The sequence below is a fragment of the Triticum urartu genome, chromosome 7A, assembly GCF_056163025.1.
Source record: "Triticum urartu cultivar PI428250 chromosome 7A, HENAU_Tu73, whole genome shotgun sequence".
NCBI classification, from domain to species: domain Eukaryota; kingdom Viridiplantae; phylum Streptophyta; class Magnoliopsida; order Poales; family Poaceae; genus Triticum; species Triticum urartu.
This window is the reverse complement of record NC_141879.1, coordinates 160,214,381-160,233,798: the sequence shown is the minus strand read 5'-3', so window position 1 is coordinate 160,233,798 and position 19,418 is coordinate 160,214,381. Positions and strand designations below refer to the sequence as shown.

At 48.0% G+C, this 19,418-nt stretch overlaps 1 protein-coding gene, 1 non-coding gene and 2 pseudogenes across 4 annotated transcripts; 2 read left to right on the top strand and 2 right to left on the bottom strand.

The window, feature by feature from the left end:
* Nucleotides 1-809: 809 nt before the first annotated feature.
* LOC125554534 (uncharacterized) lies at nt 810-7,190 on the bottom strand. Of its 3 annotated transcripts, none has more exons than XM_087535337.1 (6): nt 5,954-7,190; nt 5,164-5,796; nt 4,920-5,086; nt 1,547-1,624; nt 1,169-1,469; nt 810-1,117 (listed from the first exon to the last, which is right to left on the bottom strand). In XM_087535337.1, exons 1-6 carry the CDS (start codon nt 7,188-7,190, stop codon nt 810-812), a joined length of 2,724 nt encoding a protein of 907 aa, XP_087391463.1. The 3 variants fall into 3 exon arrangements, with proteins under 3 accessions (XP_087391463.1, XP_087391464.1, XP_087391462.1); XM_087535338.1 differs by having other exon boundaries at nt 1,217-1,469; XM_087535336.1 differs by having other exon boundaries at nt 810-1,469.
* Nucleotides 2,502-2,588, bottom strand: LOC147958750 (small nucleolar RNA Z161/Z228). Its single transcript, XR_015612476.1, has one exon. It is a non-coding gene; the product is annotated as a small nucleolar RNA Z161/Z228 (small nucleolar RNA).
* A 1,933-nt stretch (nt 7,191-9,123) lies between the features above and the next one.
* LOC147958749 (uncharacterized) lies at nt 9,124-9,780 on the top strand (annotated as a pseudogene).
* A 1,188-nt stretch (nt 9,781-10,968) lies between these two features.
* Nucleotides 10,969-11,946, top strand: LOC147958748 (uncharacterized; annotated as a pseudogene).
* The last annotated feature ends 7,472 nt before the right edge of the window (nt 11,947-19,418 follow it).

The window sequence follows — 19,418 nt, the reverse complement described above, 5'->3', positions numbered from 1 at the left end:
TTTTGGCCGGCCACCATGCAACCATTAGATAGGCCTAATTTTTGGCCGGCCACCATGCAACCATTAGATAGGCCGTTCCCCCGTTGGCGTCTCTGTCCCGGCCTCCATGTGTGCCCATTCGGCGAGGGACGACAAGCGTCCCGCCAGCAAGCTCTCCAGCATCGATCGGAGTAGCTGGAGAACTTGCAAGAAATCGGAAATGGTCAGTTGCCTGACAAAAGTCCTCCCAGAATCTTCCCAACGGTAAACAAACCATGCGAGTAGACCTCACATAAAAACATTTTTTTGTGTTCAGTTGCGCTCCTGCGCATGCAAGACCTAGCCGCAACTATGCATAATCGGCTACGGTGACACTTATCAGGATTATTAAAGACAAAGCCAAAATCTCGATCAGCATTCACCGAAACAAACAGTATTTTTTTTTCTTTTTTTGAAGAGCTACGATACAGGCCAGAACAAACAAAGGTAACACAAACACAAACACTGGAAAATGAACAGGAATGACGTAGAAAGACATCTAACAAAAATAATAAACCAACCGGAAATATATGACAACTCACACAGCCAGAAAAAGAAGCAACACATGTATGACCTGAAGCTACTTTCAACGAGATTCCACATTTACCAACCAACCATTATGCACTCATTGGAGCAACAAAAAAACTCGCAGATGGGGAGGGACTGGATTGCGACATACCCACAGGCTAGGTTATTACATACTCCGTAGTTCTATAATAACAAAATGGCTCCCAGACATCCACATTGCCCCTTCCCTCTCCTGACCTCCCAGACTTCCACATGCCATTGCCTCAATCCTCTCGGTGTCCGCGTGGCCACCTCCCTGCGCCCCTGCCCCTGTTGTTCAAGTTCCTCGGCTGGTAGTACCCATCGTCGTTGTTGTAGTACCCGCCGCCACCACCACCACCCCGGCTATTCTGGTACCCGCCGCTGCCACCACCACCCCGGCTGTTCTGGTACCCACCACCGCCACCACCACCCCGGCTGTTCTGGTACCCGCCGCCACCACCCCGGCTGTTCTGATACCCGCTGCTGCCACCATCCCGGCCATTCTGGTATCCGCCACCACAACCCCGGTCATTCTGGTATCCACCACCACCTCCACACCCATTTTCGTATCCGCTGCCCATGCCACAGCCACCACCACCACCTCCACGCCCATTCTCGTATCCACTGCCCATGCCACGGCCGCCACCACCACCACCTCCACGCCCATTCTCGTATCTGCTGCCCATGCCATGGCCGCCTCCATGCCCGCTGCGGCCATTAGGGTAGGCCCCCCTCCAGCCACGATCACCACCTCGCTGGTTCTGACAAGATTGCCGAGGGTGCTGAAACTGTCGCTTTTTTGGCTCGGCATACATCTGATCTTGTTCTTTCACATCAAATTTCTCCTGCTCTGCCTCAGCCACGCGATATTCCACACGAGGGTTCACCAGGGTTTTACCATCCTGAAGTTGGCATGTTAGTATCAGCAGATATATATTATATACACAGAAAAACACTCCACAGGTCATCCAGTCATTACCACATTTTCCACATCGGCTGCATTAGACTGATGATCATTGTCGATTTCTGTGGCATGCGAGGAATCTTCCTCGTCCTCCTGTCAACAAGTAAACATACCAACAAGATCAATATAAGCTTTAATCATTTCTACTTTCAGAGGTCAACAAACAGACCCCTCAAAATGTCCCCAATTAAAACTGTGTAAATTTTAAATATAAACACTCATCTAATAATTACAAAATGTGTACCATTTTTCAGTCTATCATAGCTCAGCTTCTGGGTGTTAGAACAAACACAAAATGAATAACCAAGCCAACACGACTAAGCAACAGTAGAAACACTTCACAGTAACCAAAATAATAAATCTAGCAAGATATCTTGTTTTAATCTCATCTGTAGAAAACACTTCGTACATGGTAGTGCTTTAGGTGAACATTCATAGTCATGACTGATCACATATGCTAGTATCAGAAAATTAGTAGTGCTTTTGCTTTCTGGATATAGTGGTTGATTATTTGCATCCAGCGCAATTAAAAAAGGCATCCCTGAAAAGAAAATACTATAGCTGGCAGCTTAGCCTCCTAGCAAAGTGCAACTGCTGTCCTGCTTGAGATATATTTACTTATTATACGACTGACCCTACAGAGGCAAGGAGTCCAGTCGAGTAAGTTAAGGGCATTGAGTTTGGAATCAGACTACGGCTAACCAGGAGGAACCATATAGTCCTCTAGGAAATGTGACCCTCTCATCAAGAATAACAATTACATGTACCTGCATTTTCTTCTCTATATCAATCTACACCAACTACCAAGACGCTAGCATGGGCATGGCTCACAGGGCAGCCACCAGCAAATAACGCCAAAAATCTTCAGTGAAGACCGAGGCAAAAGTTTCAGGAGTTCGGGTTATTCTAAAACTTGCATTAACACAATGCTCTCCGGGAAATCAAATCCTTTATGCATAAAAAACTGAAATGCCATCAGCGAAATATGTATGCACCATTACACACTAAGTGTCCAGACGACCGCTGTGAGCTGGATAAGGTCTCTCATCATATGGCACAAAATAAAAACAGTACTTGAATTCCCAGCAACCCAAAACAATGGGAAAACACCACAAAAGTTAAACGATAACCCAAGTTCACGATTGGCTGTTTGGAAAATGCAAGACAGCACAATTTATCCAGGAGAACTACTTAATTATTAATGCATCATTTCAAATGTGTACCCCACCTCAGTGATTTATCATAGGTATGTACTCCCTCCGTCCGGAAATACTTGTCATCAAAATGGATAAAAAGGGGTGTATCTAGAACTAAAATACATCTAGATACATCCCCTTTTATTCATCTTGATGACAAGTATTTCCGGACGGAGGGAGTATGTAGGTGCATTTTAATAGTACTCTACACCAAAGAACTGTGATATTACCAAAGGTGTAGTAAGGTGATGATAGTGCTGTCTAGCTTTTGTTCCAATAATCATAATACTAAAAGGTGGAGATGGACATTGTACAGTTTCTAAATATAATGTCTGAGGCAACATGCAGTAGGTGATGCTTGGACGATTTACAGTGAATATACCATGATTTTTAGTTTTAAAAGCATAAAGAACTGTACACGTACACACAGGTTTAAATCTAGGGAAATCAATGCAGAAGCGATGCCAGCATAAAATTGTTACTAAAAATATCACAATGTTGTTATAAAGAATGGAGAACTGTGAACGTGAACTCTTAGGTTAGAAATCCCATTTTGCAATTTAGGAAAATGACACTACCTTTAGTGTTAGCACACACAAAAGAGCAACACTATAACTTCTATACATATTTAAATTGCAAGTGATTTTATGATGAGCCCTAGAGGCTGGAGCTTTACCCATGTCATATTAATGCTGAGTAAATAATTACATACTATCTCAACAATCAAGCTTGCGCAACGAACTGCAAAACTGGCAAGAACAATAGGGCTATAGATTCTGCAACTAGCAGCATTGCAATGCGCCTAGGAGATTGCGGCTAAAAATAATAAGAATTCCTCAAATGGAAGTCAAAGAAGATCCCTCGGGACTTAACAAAGATTACGAATGATCTATAGTTATGAAAGAGAATCTGCAACTCAGAAAAGTAATCTAGCAATAATATCGAAGTACACAGCTAGGATGCCAACGAACATATATTACCAGACCCAAAGAATATACAACTATTAAGTTGTGTTATCAAAGTAATGTTGGTCACAAGTCCTAGACTTGTAATCATAAAGTAGATAAGCAACAAGAAGTAAGAATGACAGATAGGAGTAAAATGGTCCCCAGGTCCCAGGAGCATGTGCTCCCTTAGTGGACGGTAAATAAATAATTCTGAGTGTCTAAAATTCAGTTAAAATTACACATGCAAATGTTTGAACCATTCAGATTCCAGTAGGTTTTCTTGGAAAAACAAACACTTTTTTGCGCCTGAGCAAAAGAAACAAATCTGGGCTCTAAAATGTAATCTTTAGAGGCACAAAACTTGTACAGAAAAAAAGAAGACCCAGTGCTAGAAGCTCCTACGCCAGGTGGGGCCTGGGGAAGGATTATACGAGGCAAGCCTTACCCCTGCACACTGCAATGCAGAGAGGCCGCCTCCAAACTTGTTTTACACAATGGGTACAAATATTGTCAGAGCGCTAAACTTGGTTTCTCCACTCATGCTGTAGAAATGCCAGCTTTTTCCGTTAAATTTACAAACGTAATAAAATACAAGAGAATTTACATGTGTATCCTTTTCAGAATGTTTTGATATCAGGGATTGGGATTGCTGTTCTTTTCAACCAGCATTTTAAGTAATGGCCAACAAAGTAAAAAAGGAACAAATGTACAATAAACAATCATGTTATTGCATGACTGCAATATGATGAATTCTAGCGCGTGATATTTGTAATCTTTAATACAACAAAAACTCAATTACTATGTTTGCAAACTGCGAAGACCCATCAGAATAGAGACCATCCTGTACCTAGATAGTGGTAGCACTACACATAATATTATACAAAGATCATCGTTTTTAAGTTATTATTTTCAGCGTTTTTTCCAGAACACCAATGCACAGGCACTGTCTGTTATATCTAAGCAACGGCGCACAACATCCATATGAAACAGCATAATATACACCCCAAATGGATCGACCTTACAGTTTTCCAATTAAAGCTATAATCCACATTGATCATTACTACTGAATCAGCACAAAAAGCACCAGCAGCAGCAACAATGATGATAATAATAATACTAGGAGCACTGTGCACTACAGCAGATCAATCGTTGACAAAGATCAGAACAAAGTTTCAGGGCAATGATCACTTCACCATGCTAAGCATATACTATTAAATTACTAAGGAGTGCAATTTGCTATTTCACCTTGTGATTTTCAGCAGCTAGGGTCTCCTTGAGTGATGGTGCCTCTGGTGAGTCGGTCATGCTCATCTGTGCCTGCAGACCTTCAGCTCCATGGTTCCCAGCAACTGCAGGTGCTGTGTAGTAGTCTGATGCCATGATCCTGTCTAACTTGGACCTCACCGCAGCATCTATAGCAAAAGGCCACAAATTTCAATCAGCAATCACCTCAAATCAAACCAAATTACAAACCTATATCAACCCTCACATGTAACAGAGGAGCCAGGGTGGATCGGCGCATCAGCACGGGTTAGCCATAGGCGGGCATGATGGGCACAGGCCTGGAGTGCGTCATGGTGGGAGACACCATCTGCGGAAGAAGGGCGAGCCGCGGCAAGGGCCGCCACAGCAGACACTGCGTCAAGGTCGTTCTCCACGAGCAGGTCCACGGTATCATCCCATACGTAGCCGTGGGTGATGCAGCTGCTCCGTTCGTTCTTGCGCGCAACCATGGTGGCGATGAACTCGTTCGGTGACTTGACATAAAAAAGGGAGCCGAAGTAGATGAGCGCGAGGAGGTCCTGGATGGACAAATCGGAGCCAAAGGATGAGGAACCGGCAGCAGGTGCAGGGACGGTGGAGAGCTCCTTGGTGAGAGCAGTGGAGAGTGGTACGCGGAGGCGCTCAAGCTCGTCAATGAGCGCGGCGATGATGGGCTTGGAGTGCATGAGCTCCTTCTGCTCCTGGTTAAGCATCTTGCCGGCAGCGACGGACTCCTCCATCTGCGCGATGCGATTCTGCTTCTTCCGCAGCACACGGAGACGCTTCGACACCACCGAGAGCACCGGCCCTTCCTTGATTTCAAATATTGTCCCTTTGGTTTCAAATTCTTTAACCAACTCTGCAAAAAAATGCAAAGCATAATGTAAGGCAACAGTAATGTTTTCATCAACAAAAAAGCAACTAATTACATGTGTTATCAGACTACCATATTAACTAGTGCTTTTCCGGTTATTACAATTTTTTGTTAACTCCGTAAATTTATTAGGGACGAGTACCTGAAGTCGTGCCAAAAGAGCTAAAAAGAACACACGGTTCATATGTTGGTTCGAACCACGCCGTCTTTTGAGGAGCACACTGCGCACCAGACTCGAGCTTCAAACTTTTGGTGTCCACAGTAAGTACATATGCTGTCGGATGGCACATGCTCTCGTTCGCCATAATGTAAATAACATTGTCATCAAGCAAGCTTAATGTAGGACCAGCACTAGTCAATTTCTTCCAAGTCAAATTGTTTTCCTCATCAAACATCCCAGGCAACAAATTCGGCAAACTTGAGTCGGTGAAAGATATCTCAGACGTATCAATCGTCAAGCCATCACACCAAACATCTGAATAAATTGATCTAGTCCATGTTTTAGCCATCCAGCCATAATCCTTTGCTCGCTTCATGTTGAAGAAAGCATCTTGCACATGAAAATCTAACTCAACACACTTGATCAAATCATTGAATATCGTCACATGACGGTGTGGTCTTGGAGTGAGATTCTCAAACATCAAATGGAACTCAGACGTATCACACAGTTCCGGAAGTGGCAACGGAACAAAACGGATGGTAGGCCTTTTATCCAAAACATTGCATAAGAGAATTCCCCACCAGAGATCAATCCAACCTATGATACCCTTTTCTGCATATGCCACGCTCATGGTATTATGAAGCAATAGCTTATCCCTGGCATTCCTTGTCTCATTATCCTCAGCGATACAAGCGGCCTGAGAGTGCCAATCATTCGTGTCAGATCGATATATGTGGAGTGTGTAATGGTTGCGAAGTCTGAAATATTCAACATGTGGGAAAATGACAGCAAAGTCTTCACTGTTATCACTAACAGACAAGATGGCAGCCATGTTTGGCGAAAAAGAAGACGGGTATGGCCTTGCAAGAAGATGAAGAGAGGCGAAATCGGGCCCTGCTTTGTAAACAAAATAGTCGATGAACTGCAAGCAACGGTTGACATTGTCCGAGAAGGTGATAGCCAGCAGTACAAAGCCTCCAGTTACACCAAGTATACGAGGCGGTGCTGTCAAGCGATCCCCGATCTGATCAACGCAGCTGACCAGGCACAGTGAGATGGCTGGAGGGTCAACTGCTTCAAAAGAAACCTCCAAGTGAACCCCTTTGCTATTCTTGGATTTTGCGGTAGTGGAATTTTTCAACTCGCCCACTAAACATTTTTTATCCAAGAGGATTTCGGGGTGGTGGCCACACGGAGAAGGATGGTCTTGCATTGCCATGACGGAAGTGAAAGGGTGCCGATGAAGATATGGATCGTGGAAGGCGGCGAATGGCCTAGCCCTGGGAATTGACGGGAAAGAAGCTCGGGGGTCGATGTCAGGGAATCAGGGTAGATGAGCTTGGACTATGGCTGCCTGGGAGTCAGGGCAGACGGCCGGAGACGGAGCATCGTGGAAAAGGCCGAAGGTGGGAAGCGCCGGGATGGCGGTGGTGGCGGCGGCGGCAGGCGGTCGAGGTGCGCGGCGGCAGGCGGTCGCGGTGCGCCGCGACGGCAGGCGGTCGCGGTGCGCCGCGACGGCAGGCGGTCGCGGTGCGCGGCGGCGACGGTGGAGCCGAACCCTAGCGAGGCGGCGGCACGAGGGAGACAGATTGAGCGAGGGGAAGAACCGAAGGAGCGAGACAGACCTTTTTGACAGATCGGTCGCAACAGATCCTCGAAAGCTCGGGGCGGCCGGCCCATGTAGTGTAAGGCTCGGTAGCGAGTTGTTTCCAGTGAGTTTGTTTTTCCTTTTTTTGAGGTTTTTTTCTGTTTTATTAGTTTTCAGTGGGTTTTTATTTTGGTTTTCCAGGAAAACACGAGATTTATTTATTTATTAAAAATATATTTCTTAAAAAAATACATGGAATATTTGAAAATTTGAGAATATTTTCTAATATGTTTGTGAGCATTTTATGAAAAAATATAAACACTTTTTTATATTTCTGAACATTTTTAAGAAATTTTTGTAAATGAAACGTTACAGTTTTTAGTAATAGACTAGCACAAGTGTTTTCGTGGCTCTTTTGGTAGGTTTTGGAATATTTGAGAATACATAGGCGGAAGAAATAGGTCGGCAGAGTCACGAGGGGCCCACAAGGGTGGGGGGCACGCCCTACCCCCTGGGCGCACCCTCCGTCCTTGTGGGTGCCTCATGGCTTCCTTGACATGTACACCAAGTCCTCTGGATGTCTTTTGGTCCAAGAAAAATCATCGCGAAAGTTTCATTCCGTTTGGACTCCGTTTGATATTCCTTTTCTGCGAAACTCTAAAACAAGGGAAAAACAGGAGCTGACACTGGGCTCTAGGTTAATAGGTTAGTCTCAAAAATAATATAAAATAGCATAATAATGCATATAAAACATCAAAAACAAATATATAATAGCATGGAACAATCAAAATTTATAAATACGTTGAAGACGTATCAACGCCTTCGTCGCCGGTACCCACCCCTCTCAACCAAAGCTTTCACCTATAGCCCAGAGACCCTCCACCTCGATGAGCCTCTTAGGAGAATGCTAAACCACCGATACGTACCACATGCCAGTGGAAGACCACGTGAACCGAACAAGGAGCAAGCTGCTCGATGCCTCTCCATCGCACCACGTCAACAAAGTGCCTAGCTCGCCCAGAGGCCACCCGCACCTCCACAGCCCAAGCACGCCTGCGACGACACTGGCAGAGCAAGGCACACGCCACCACTGAAGCGTTTACCACTGAGCCCCACCTTCACGACCTCATAAGACTAACTCCGCCGCGCGACCCTATCCCGTCCGGCCCCGTCCGTTTGGGGTAAAAGGGACAAACTGGACGGCCCAGCGCGCGACGGCCTGGACCCATCTGGTCCGTTTTGTGTCCGGGCCGACTCATTTCGAGCGCAAACATGCGCCGGATTTGGGTCGCGGCGGACAGCAAATGGATGCGGCGCTCGTCCACGTCGGGGCCACGTGGCAGGCGGCCACCTACCTCCCACCGCTTGACATTAATGCGCACACGCGGTTGGCCCCACCTATCATCCGCCCAGGCGAACGGTCGCCGTCCTTTTTAAATGAGGAAGCCGTGGACCGGTCGTCGCCCACACTCCCCATTCCAACCCGCTGCCTCCTCGAAACCCGACACCCCCAAACCCTAGCCTCTCCCTGTCCTCGAACTCGCCGGCTGGCTGCCTCGCAGCAATGGGGCTATGGAACCATGGCCGCAAGGGGAAGCACGACCGCGAGGCTGGCTCCTCCTCGGGACGCCGTCGCGGCTCCGTGAAAGAGGAGGCCGCATCGCCACCGCGTCGGGCCCCCGCGCCTACCCCATTCACCATCGGCCCTAGGGCCGCCGGCGAGCTCAACAGGCAGTACATCAACGCGGATGTATGCCGGCGCTATTGGGAGACGATGACGCCGATGCCGTGGAGCGACGTCCACCTCCCCAACAATTGGCACCTCTCCGCCGACCAGGTCCCGATCCCGCCGGTCCCGACGGGCGACCGTGCGCGCCACGACGAGATCGTGCGCCGCCGCCACCTCCTCCCCGGTGACCTCTACTACGACGATAGGTACGCCCCCGACTCCGTGCTCTAGGACACGTGGTTAAGGGACGAGCACGACGTGCGGCGCGCCTCTTACTTCGCCGGCACGTCGTCGGGGCCGCGGCGGCCGCGGCGGGAGGTGCGCGGGAGTACGCGGGTGCGCGGCCTCACACCCACGTCGTCGCCTTCCCCATCTCCATCGCCACCTCCACCTCCTCGCATGACAGTGGAGGAGGAGGCCCAGCTCATGCAGCGTGTCATGGAGGACTCCATGAACACGCACTATGAGCGCCAATGGTGGGGCCTCGAGTAGACGGTGGCTCTCTTTTTGGACGGCGACGTCGCCTTCCCCGAGCTGCAGATGGTAAGGGCGGAGGAGGTGATGGGGGAGGAGCTGGTGGCCGCGTTCCACCCGAGCCTGGTGGGCCAGCAGTGGAGCTGGTCGTGCACGGCTCCAGAGATGGCCGATGCCGTGGGTGGCGTGAACTGGTGCCCCACGCCGCCGCGGTCACCGGAGCAAGAGGCGTCGCCATGGGAGGAGGTGGTGCAGGCACCTCCCGCCTTCTGGCCCGCCACCGAGTACCACGAACCGCCGTCCCACCTCTGGACGCCGCCGGACTATGTCGACCTCGTCAGCGATGACGACGACACTGGCGGCCACCGAAGACGGCGATGGCCACGGCATCGACGGGCACGACAGGAGCGCACGGGCAGCGTTTTTATTTATTTATAAGTTAATTATGCCAAACTGGACGTTCGCTTTATTTTAGTTTTTCAGTTTCTTTTAATCACGTCCACTCCGGACATGATTTGGGGTGCGGCCACGCGTTAGGCGCACCCAGGACCCAACTGAAGGGGACATGAGCGAACCCATTGCCGCTCCAAAGAGACAAAATCCAGCCAAACTGGACGTTCGTTTGGGGACGTGAGGTGAAGTTGGCCTAACTCACGTCGTGCCCTCACCAGAGCTCGCCAAGAACGGATCTAGGCGCCAAACCGTCCGTCACGTGTGTGACGGCTTGGTCTCCTGTCTGGCGCTTCTTGTGGCGACCTAGGGTTCGCCTCCTCGTCCCCCAACTCGGCGCCGGCAGATCCATCTCGTCCCAGCCGCCTTCGGCAGGTTCGGAGGCCAGCGACCCAACCTCCCTCTCTCGTCCGCATAGATCCCAACCCATCTCCACCAGAGGCCTTCCGTGTGAGTCTGGGGCATGCGGTCGCACTTCCACCAAATCCCTAGTTTTTTTTTGTTTCTCCGGCGACGCACGGGCATTTGGAGGCTGGGGGTAGCATGGAGGGAGTCGAAGGAATGTTGAAGAAGATGAACCTGTCCGAGGCAGAGAGGAGGGGAGTCAAGGTGGGCTGGAAGAGGGCGACGGCGAGGGAGGGAAGTGTGCCAAAGGCGATGGGGAAGCTGATCTCGGACAGGCCGGGGTATGCAGAAGGAATGGCGATTGCGCTGGGGCGAGTGTGGTGCCCGATGAAGAGACTGGAGGTCAAGGAGATGGGGGAGAACCGATTTCTGTTTATGTTCCATCAGGAGGCAGGGAAACGAAAGGCGCTCGAGAACGGGCCATGGACCTTCGGCAAGGAGCTTCTGGTGATGGAGGATTTCGACCCTAGGAAGACACTAGATGAATATGTGTTTGAAACAGTTCCAATATGGGTCCGTATTTTTAATGTTCCTTTGGGAATGATGTGTAAGGAAATGGGGGAGGATCTAGCAGATGAGATAGGGGAATTGGTAGAAGTGGATTCGGGTGAGGATGGCTCGGCGTTGGGGTAGTGCCTGAGAGTGAAGGTGCGAATCAGAATTGCTGAGCCACTTATGCAAGGAATCTTTCTGGATATTGATCCAATGGATGATGGGGCAATGGAGGAGGAGGGAGGGGAGGAGGAGGAAGAGAGGGAAAAGGAAGACGAAATGGGTGGGAGGAAGAAGAAGAGAAAGGAAGATGAAAGAATATGGTGCCGTTTTGAGTACGAGTTTTTGCCAGACTTCTGCTACACATGTGGTAGGCTGGGGCATTTAGATAAGGACTGTAAAACAAAACTCAAAAGGGGACAAGCTGCTGAATTCGGGAGATGGATGAAATATGCCCTAGAGAAGCCTCAATCATATTACATGGTCCGGGGTGGACCGAGGGAGACGAGTGGAGGCAGCTCGGGAAGGAAGAAGGGTTGGTCGAATAGTGAGGGAAAGAGCAGGAGTGATGCACCATCGTGGAGGAAACCACCAACTTGCACAACCGATGGGGGTAAGAAGAAGAATGATGATGGGAAGGAGGTCACGAGTCCACTTAAGATTGATCCAACTGCTAAGGGGGCTAATGACACTGCAGTGGGAGAGAAGAATAAAAACAACTTGATTTGGGAAGGGGGACGCCAACGATCCAAGCCTGGCTGGGATGGAAAACATTACAGAGACGGCAGTAAGGGGTGGTGGTGGTGTGATAGTGGGTGTTGGGAATGGGTCGAATGAAAACCACAGTGTGCCAGGGAACAAAGAGGAAGATGGGGTAGGAAATATTGTAAACAGCCCAAGGGCTGAACCAAGAGGGAGGAATGGGAAGTTCAAGAGAAAACCCAGGGAGAGTGTGGAAGGCAAAACATGTGGAGTAATAATAGAAAAAAAAGAGGAGGGGGAGGAGATGGAAGTGGACAGCCAGGGGTCACCGAAGAAAATCAAAGGGAACGAAGCAAGTACCCAAGAAATGGAGGGAGTACACACCGTTTTGAATGCGGGACTGCCGAGTCAGTCCTGCGAGCAGAAATGAGAATCATCACATGGAATTGCCGGGGTTTGGGGAATGGCCCGGCAATTCGAGGACTCCTGGATATCCGGGAGAAGGAGGACCCCGACGTAATCTTTTTGTCGGAGACGAAATTGGTACGTAGTAGGCTAGAGTGGCTGCGGTGGAAGTTGGGCCTTACGAATATGATGGTTAAGGACTGTGAAGGTCAAAGTGGAGGTTTGGCTTTATTCTGGAAGAATGAGGTGAACTTGAGAGTGGTGGGCTTCATGTCTAGATATCACATCGATTCGGAGATCACGGAAGAGGACGGGTTTGTGTGGCGATTCACATGGATGTATGGGGAGCCGAAGCATGATGATAAGGATAAAACTTGGCGTCTTATGAGCAACCTGAAGGTACAAAACAACAAACCGTGGCTTTGCTCAGGAGACTTCAATGAGGTTTTACAACCATGGGAGAAGGAAGGGGGGGCACCTAGATCACAGAATTGCATGGACAAGTTTAAAGCTACACTTGAGGCGTGTGAACTTGGAGACTTGGGATTCATAGGAGATGCATTTACATGGCGGAATCACAGCCATACTGCAGTTAATTACATAAAGGAGCGGATTGACAGAGCAGTGGCTACACAATCATGGTGCAACCGGTTTTCTGCTTTTAAGGTCACTAACGGAGATCCTCGACACTCGGACCACAGACCAATCATCATTGACACACAAGGAGGAGCTAAGAGACAGCAAGGCGCGACTCGGAGCTCTACGCCGAGGTTTGAGGCGAAGTGGCTGGAGGAAGAGGACTGTAGGGCAATGGTAGAAAATGCTTGGAAGAAGGGAGTGCAGTTGGAAGGAAAAGGGGTGGCAGCAGCTGTTAAAGGAGTCATGGTTGAATTAGTGGACTGGAGTAGAAATATTTTGGGGGACTTGGAGAAAAGAATTAGCAAAACAAAGAAGGAGTTGGAGAAGTGTCGAAGGAGCAGCATTAGTGCAGAGCAGGTTCGGAGGGAGGAACTACTTAGATTTAAACTGGGGAGGCTCGAGGATCGGAGGGAGTTATATTGGAGACAGCGGGCACATGTCCATTGGATGAAGGGAGGCGACCGAAATACGAAGTTTTTCCATGCAGCAGCCTCGGATAGAAAGAAGAAAAACCACATTAAGAAATTGAGGAGACAAGATGGTACTGTAGTGGAGGAGAAGGAGGCCATGAAGGAAGTCGTGACTAGCTATTTCCTTAATCTGTTTACGCCCCACACGGCAACAAGAATGGAGGATATGATGAGTCAGGTTGATGCACGTGTTACCCCGCAAATGAATGAGGTTTTGAATGAGCCCTTCTCTGAGAAGGAAGTGTTTGAAGCTCTCCAAAGTATTGGTGACCTGAAGGCCCCTGGACCCGATGGTATGCCATCGGTGTTCTACAAAAAATACTGGGACATTGTAGGAGAAAAACTGGTCACAGAAGTGCTTGAGGTGCTGAATGGGGGACCCATGCCCGAGGGGTGGAATGAGACTTGTGTTGTGCTGATTCCTAAGGTGCAAAATCCGGAATGCATGAAAGACTTGAGACCAATTAGCCTCTGCAATGTTGTTTATAAGTTGGTCTCTAAGGTACTTGCAAATCGGTTGAAACAAATCCTTCCAGACATTATCTCACCTAACCAAAGTGCCTTTGTTCCGGGCCGATTGATCACGGATAATATTTTGCTTGCTTATGAATGTACACACTATATGCAGAGAAAGAGAAGAGGAAAGGAAGGGTTCGCTGCAGTGAAGTTGGACATGAGTAAAGCCTATGATAGGGTGGAATGGGATTTTCTGGAAAAGATGATGTATAAACTTGGCTTCGAGGAGACATGGGTCAAACGGATCATGCTTTGTGTGTCCACGGTGTCATACAGATTCAAAGTGAATGGAGAGTGTACGGATGTGGTGCTGCCCCAATGCGGCCTCCGTCAAGGTGACCCCCTCTCACCGTACCTCTTTCTCATTTGCGCGGAGGGGTTCTCCTCCTTACTGAACAGGGCAGAAGTGAATGGAACTCTGACTGGTATACGTATTTGCAATGCAGCCCCAAGTTTCAACCACCTATTGTTTGCAGACGACTCGTTGGTACTGATTAAAGCTACAAGCGAAAGTGCCAGGCATCTGCAAAGTATACTACATCTGTATGAGGTGTGCTCGGGACAAATTGTTAATTACGATAAGTCATCGATCATGTTCAGCAAAAACACAAGGAGGGAGAGGAAGCAAAGTGTCCTGGCTGAGCTACATATCAATACGAAGGCTAGATCCGAAAGGTATTTGGGGTTACCTGTTTATGTGGGACAAGATAGAGCAAAAACCTTTCAGTATCTCAAGGAACGAATCTGGAAAAGAATCCAAGGTTGGATTGAGAGATTGTTGTCAAAGATGGGGAAGGACGTCCTAATTAAAGCTTGTGATCAAGCAATCCCTACTTTTGCCATGTCATGTTTTGACCTCACTAAATCCTTATGCGAGCAGATGGGGAGCATGATATGCAGATTTTGGTGGGCAAAGCAGGAGAAGCAAAACACTATGCATTGGTTGAGTTGGGAGACTCTGACAAAGCCGAAGAAGGATGGGGGCCTTGGATTCTGAGATCTATATGGGTTCAACATCGCTATGCTTGCAAGACAGGCATGGCGGCTCCTCCAGAACCCAACCTCCCTTTATGCACAAGTTCTTAAAGCACGTTATTTTCCATCTACATCAATTCTTGAGGCTGCACCAGCACCTGGTATCTCATATACTTGGAGGAGTATCGTGAAGGGTGTGCATCTATTAAAGGAGGGCCTAATATGCAAAATTGGTGATGGGACTGAGGTCAATATCTGGAAGGATCCGTGGCTGAATAGGGAGGGCCAGAGATTTCCCATCACGCCAAGAAGAAGGTGCCTTCTTACTCGGGTATGTGAACTCATTAATCCAGAAACCGCAAACTGGGATAGGGAGCTGGTCAGGAATATCTTTGCTGACGCCAATCCGAGAAGAGTTTGAAGATTTCTATGCATGGTTCCCTGATAGTAAAGGCCAATTCTCAGTAAAATCTGCATACAAACTGTACGTCAAAACAAGAGATGCTACCTCAGCCTCGTCGTCAATCTCAGGTCAACAACTCTGTTTCCCATGGAAGAAAATTTGGGACATCCCCTGCCAACCAAAGATCCAACAGTTCATGTGGAGATTAGCACACAACAGTCTACCTTTGAAGCTAGCTCTGAAAAGGAGAGGGGTTGAATGCGAAACACTCTGTGTATGTTGTAGAAGGGTAGATGAAGATGGGGCTCACTTGTTCCTGAGATGCAAACAGGTTAAAAAGCTGTGGCGTTGTCTCGAGCTGGATGAGATTCGTGAAAAGTTGTGTGCTTGCACTGATGCAAAGGAAGTAATACAGGCAGTGCTGGATCTACCTGAAGATCAACGGGTGCTTGTTACATGTATGCTGTGGAGGTGGTGGGACTGCCGCAATAAAATTAACGCTGGGGAGTCTTCAGACACAGTGGAGAGGACTGCAGTGTCCGCTAGGCTTTGGGCTGCTGAATCACTACAACTATGCGGTAATCCCAAATCCCAGTCACAACCCAAGGAACACCGTTTCTGGCAGAAACCGCTCGGTGACTTGATGAAAATTAATGTGTACGGGGCGTTCAATGTCTCTACTGGGTGTGGCGGTTGGGGATTCGTGGCCAGGGACAACAGTGGCGGCATAAGGGGATCAGGGGCTGGCAAGCTTCAGCATGTGGCCAGTGCTTTCCAGGCCGAGGCGACTGCTGCTTGGGAAGCAATTCACGTAGCATCCTCTTGGGGAATGACGGCTATCCAAGTGGAGTCTGATTGCCAATCTTTGGTGAAAGCTTTGCAGAGTACGGAGTACGACTTGGCTCCTGAAGGTGTTCTTCTAAAAGATATCCGATCTTTTGCTCGGTTGAACTTTTTTTTTTGCGAAAAACTTCCAATCTATTCATCTTCAATCATGACAGTACAACGAACACCAGAAATAATAAAAATTACATCTAGGTCCGTAGACCACCTAGCGATGACTACAAGCACTGAAGCGAGCCGAAGGCGCGCCGCTGTCATCGCCCCTCCCTCGCCGGAGTCGGGCACGACTTGTTGTAGTAGACAGTCGGGAAGTCGTCGTGCTAAGGCCCCATAGAACTAGCGCACCAGAACAGCACCCGCCGCCGATGAAGGATAACGTAGATCGAAAGGATCCAATCCGAAGACACGCGAACATAGACGAAAAACAACCAGATCCGAGAAAATCCACCGAGGATAGATCCGCTGGAGACACACCTCCACACGCCCACCAACGATGCTAGACGCACCACTGGAATGGGGGCTAGGCGGGGAGACCTTTATTCCATCTTCAGCGAGCCGCCGCCGTCTCGTCTTCCTGAGCAGGACAGAAACCCTAACAAATATGAAAGGAATGACTAACAACGGAGCCCTCTCGCCGGCCCTTACGAGGATCCACCTCGCCTCCATGGCCCTAGGGCCACCGGAGACGAGGCAGACCTGCGGTGAGCCGGCGAGAGGCACAAACCCTAGCTTTTTTGGTGGAGGAGGAGGAGGAGTACGTATTTGCTCGGTTGAACTTTAATTCTATTGATTTTATGTATGCTCCCAGGGGCTGTAATAAACTAGCACATGCACTAGCAGCCGTAGGCTCTAAGCGAACAGACGCTAGGCAGCTGTGGACCGATGGTGTCCCTGACGATGTATTGGTGTATCTGGCCAGCTCTCTTGCTGTGCCTGTGTGATTTATGGAATCGCTGTGTTCCATCTCAAAAAAAACGGATCTAGGCGGTCCTCCAAACCCACGGCGCAGATCTATCCTCCAGTTGCCATAGGGTGGCCACCACAGCGCCGAAGGGATGAAGGATGACGCTGCCACAGTCTTGGAAATCAACCCGAGGCGACCACCACGCGTGAAGCTCCCGCAGAACGCTGGACACCACCGCTGTGGCCTAGCCAGGCCCTGGACGGGCATATTTTCATCAACTTGATCATATGATTAGACACGTGGCATGCTGATTCGTGACAAGGGATGTTCACAAAACATTTTGCACAAGCAAAAAACGAAACTAAAATACCCTTGTATATAAGAGGTGTTTGTTAATGAATCACGATCAAATTAATAGGAAATTTAGTCCACAACATGTGCTAAGACCTTCATCTACCCAGTTGGTAGGCTACGTTTACCGCCGCATGGGCAGAAGGATAAGATGAGCCACCCGAATAGTTTAGGAACCGATTTGGTCACTTTCATAGCTTAAGGACAAAAAAGAGTGGTTTGTAGTTGGAGGAGGGTATTGTGTATTAATTCTCATTAATACCGCATTTTCTATAGCACATGCGATTGTAGTTATAGTCTTGAATGGACATCTAGGTCTCTAAATGGATTGTTATAATTAACATCCAACAATTAATTCACTAATGTGTGTGTGCGCGCTAAGTGTATGAACATGTTTCAGTGCCAAATGTTCCAGGGCATTGACGCCCCCTCCCCCCTCGAAAAGTAAAAGGAATTTAGGCGGTGGCTTTCCAAAAAAATATTTTAACTTTCCTATGTTTTTGTGATGTTGTGTAATCACCTTGAGTCATGGGGTAGCCACACTAATTACAATGGATGCCGAAAGAAAAGGGAGGCGCTCATTCTCAACTTTATCCTTTTGTCGCCACAAAAGTCAGACCAAAACGTACAACATAATCGGATTTATATTGGATGTGTGGAACTAGGAGTCTTCATATGTGCAGTAGGACTCCGTAGTGTCTGAGGGTTTCTCTGACCCTGTGTCCAGAGTCTCTCGGTGAGGGGCTCGGAGTATCCTGAATGAAACCCGGAGGCCGGACCAATGTTCGAGGTTAACCACGAACAAGCGCCTGAGATCGACCACACACCAGCTTCCCTGGTGTGTCTGCGATGATGTTGTTAGTGTGGGGGTGTTGAAGTTTCCGAACGTTGTATTTGTGCACTTTTTTTCTCCTTTGATCGATTATTTGGACTTGGTTCCCGGAGTCTTCGGATGTATATTTTTTTCTGCAACGGTAGATTTTAAGGTAGACCTACTTGTACTCCTCACCCCCGTGAGAGAGGGGCAATATCTGAATTCTTTTAGATGTGAGTGTTGAAAGGGAAACAAGAGAACAATTGAGAGAGCCTCGGCACAGATGTAAAAGTGAATGAGTGTCCTTTCATTAGATGATTGTAGGTATTTATACAGGAAGAAGCGATGCATCGAAGAGGCATCCGTTCGGGAGAGATGTCAGGAACCGACGCGACAGTTGCCAACGCAAACTGGCTACGGTTGGTACAAGGGGAGATTCCCCCATAATTAACACAAGTTAATTGAGCTTTAACACTCCCCCTAATCTACACTTGTCCATGTAATATCATCATCTTGAAAAAGTCTCCTCCAAAAACCCTGTGGGAAAAATGTGAGGAGTATACTGTTTGATATGTTGCTAAACTCCTTCAAACCCAGTGGGAAAAATAAGGAGAAAAGGATGCAACATATAATGGTTATTATCTCTTTTAACTCAATATGAGAAAACTCATAGAGTTTAGAGAACAATAAATATGTCGTATATACTTTCCCAAAAAACCCGGTGGGGAAAACAGAAAGTATGACATATGATCTCATGTTGATATTACCTCATTAAAAACCTTTATGAGAACCTGTATAGTAAACTCATGAAGGGAAAAAGAGTATAATATGATGCATTGAATAGGAACAATTCAGGAAGATACTCCCCCTGATTCTTGCAAATTCCAAAGCCGTCAGATACCAATTCCATGAACATGTTTCTGGAATGTAAAAGTTGGTAGAGACTTGGTGAACAAATCAGTTGCATGATTCGACTTGCAAGATATGCAATATAAAGATATTGCTTATTAGTAACCTGTTTGCATCCGGACAACACAAGAAACATTATCTTGAGATAATGGTTGATGGATGTAGCCATGAGGTCTGTTTCAAAGACTCTCCATGAGATGGCTACCACACCTAATAGGAACACTAAGCTTGTCTACGATCCGACATAGTGGGATCTGATCGATGTATCCAATGATATCGGAGTTCACATTCCTGTGAAACTGAAAACCAGGACAAGATGTTTGATGCCTTGGAGATATCGAAAGATATTCTTGAGTACCAACCAATTGTGTTTGGTGG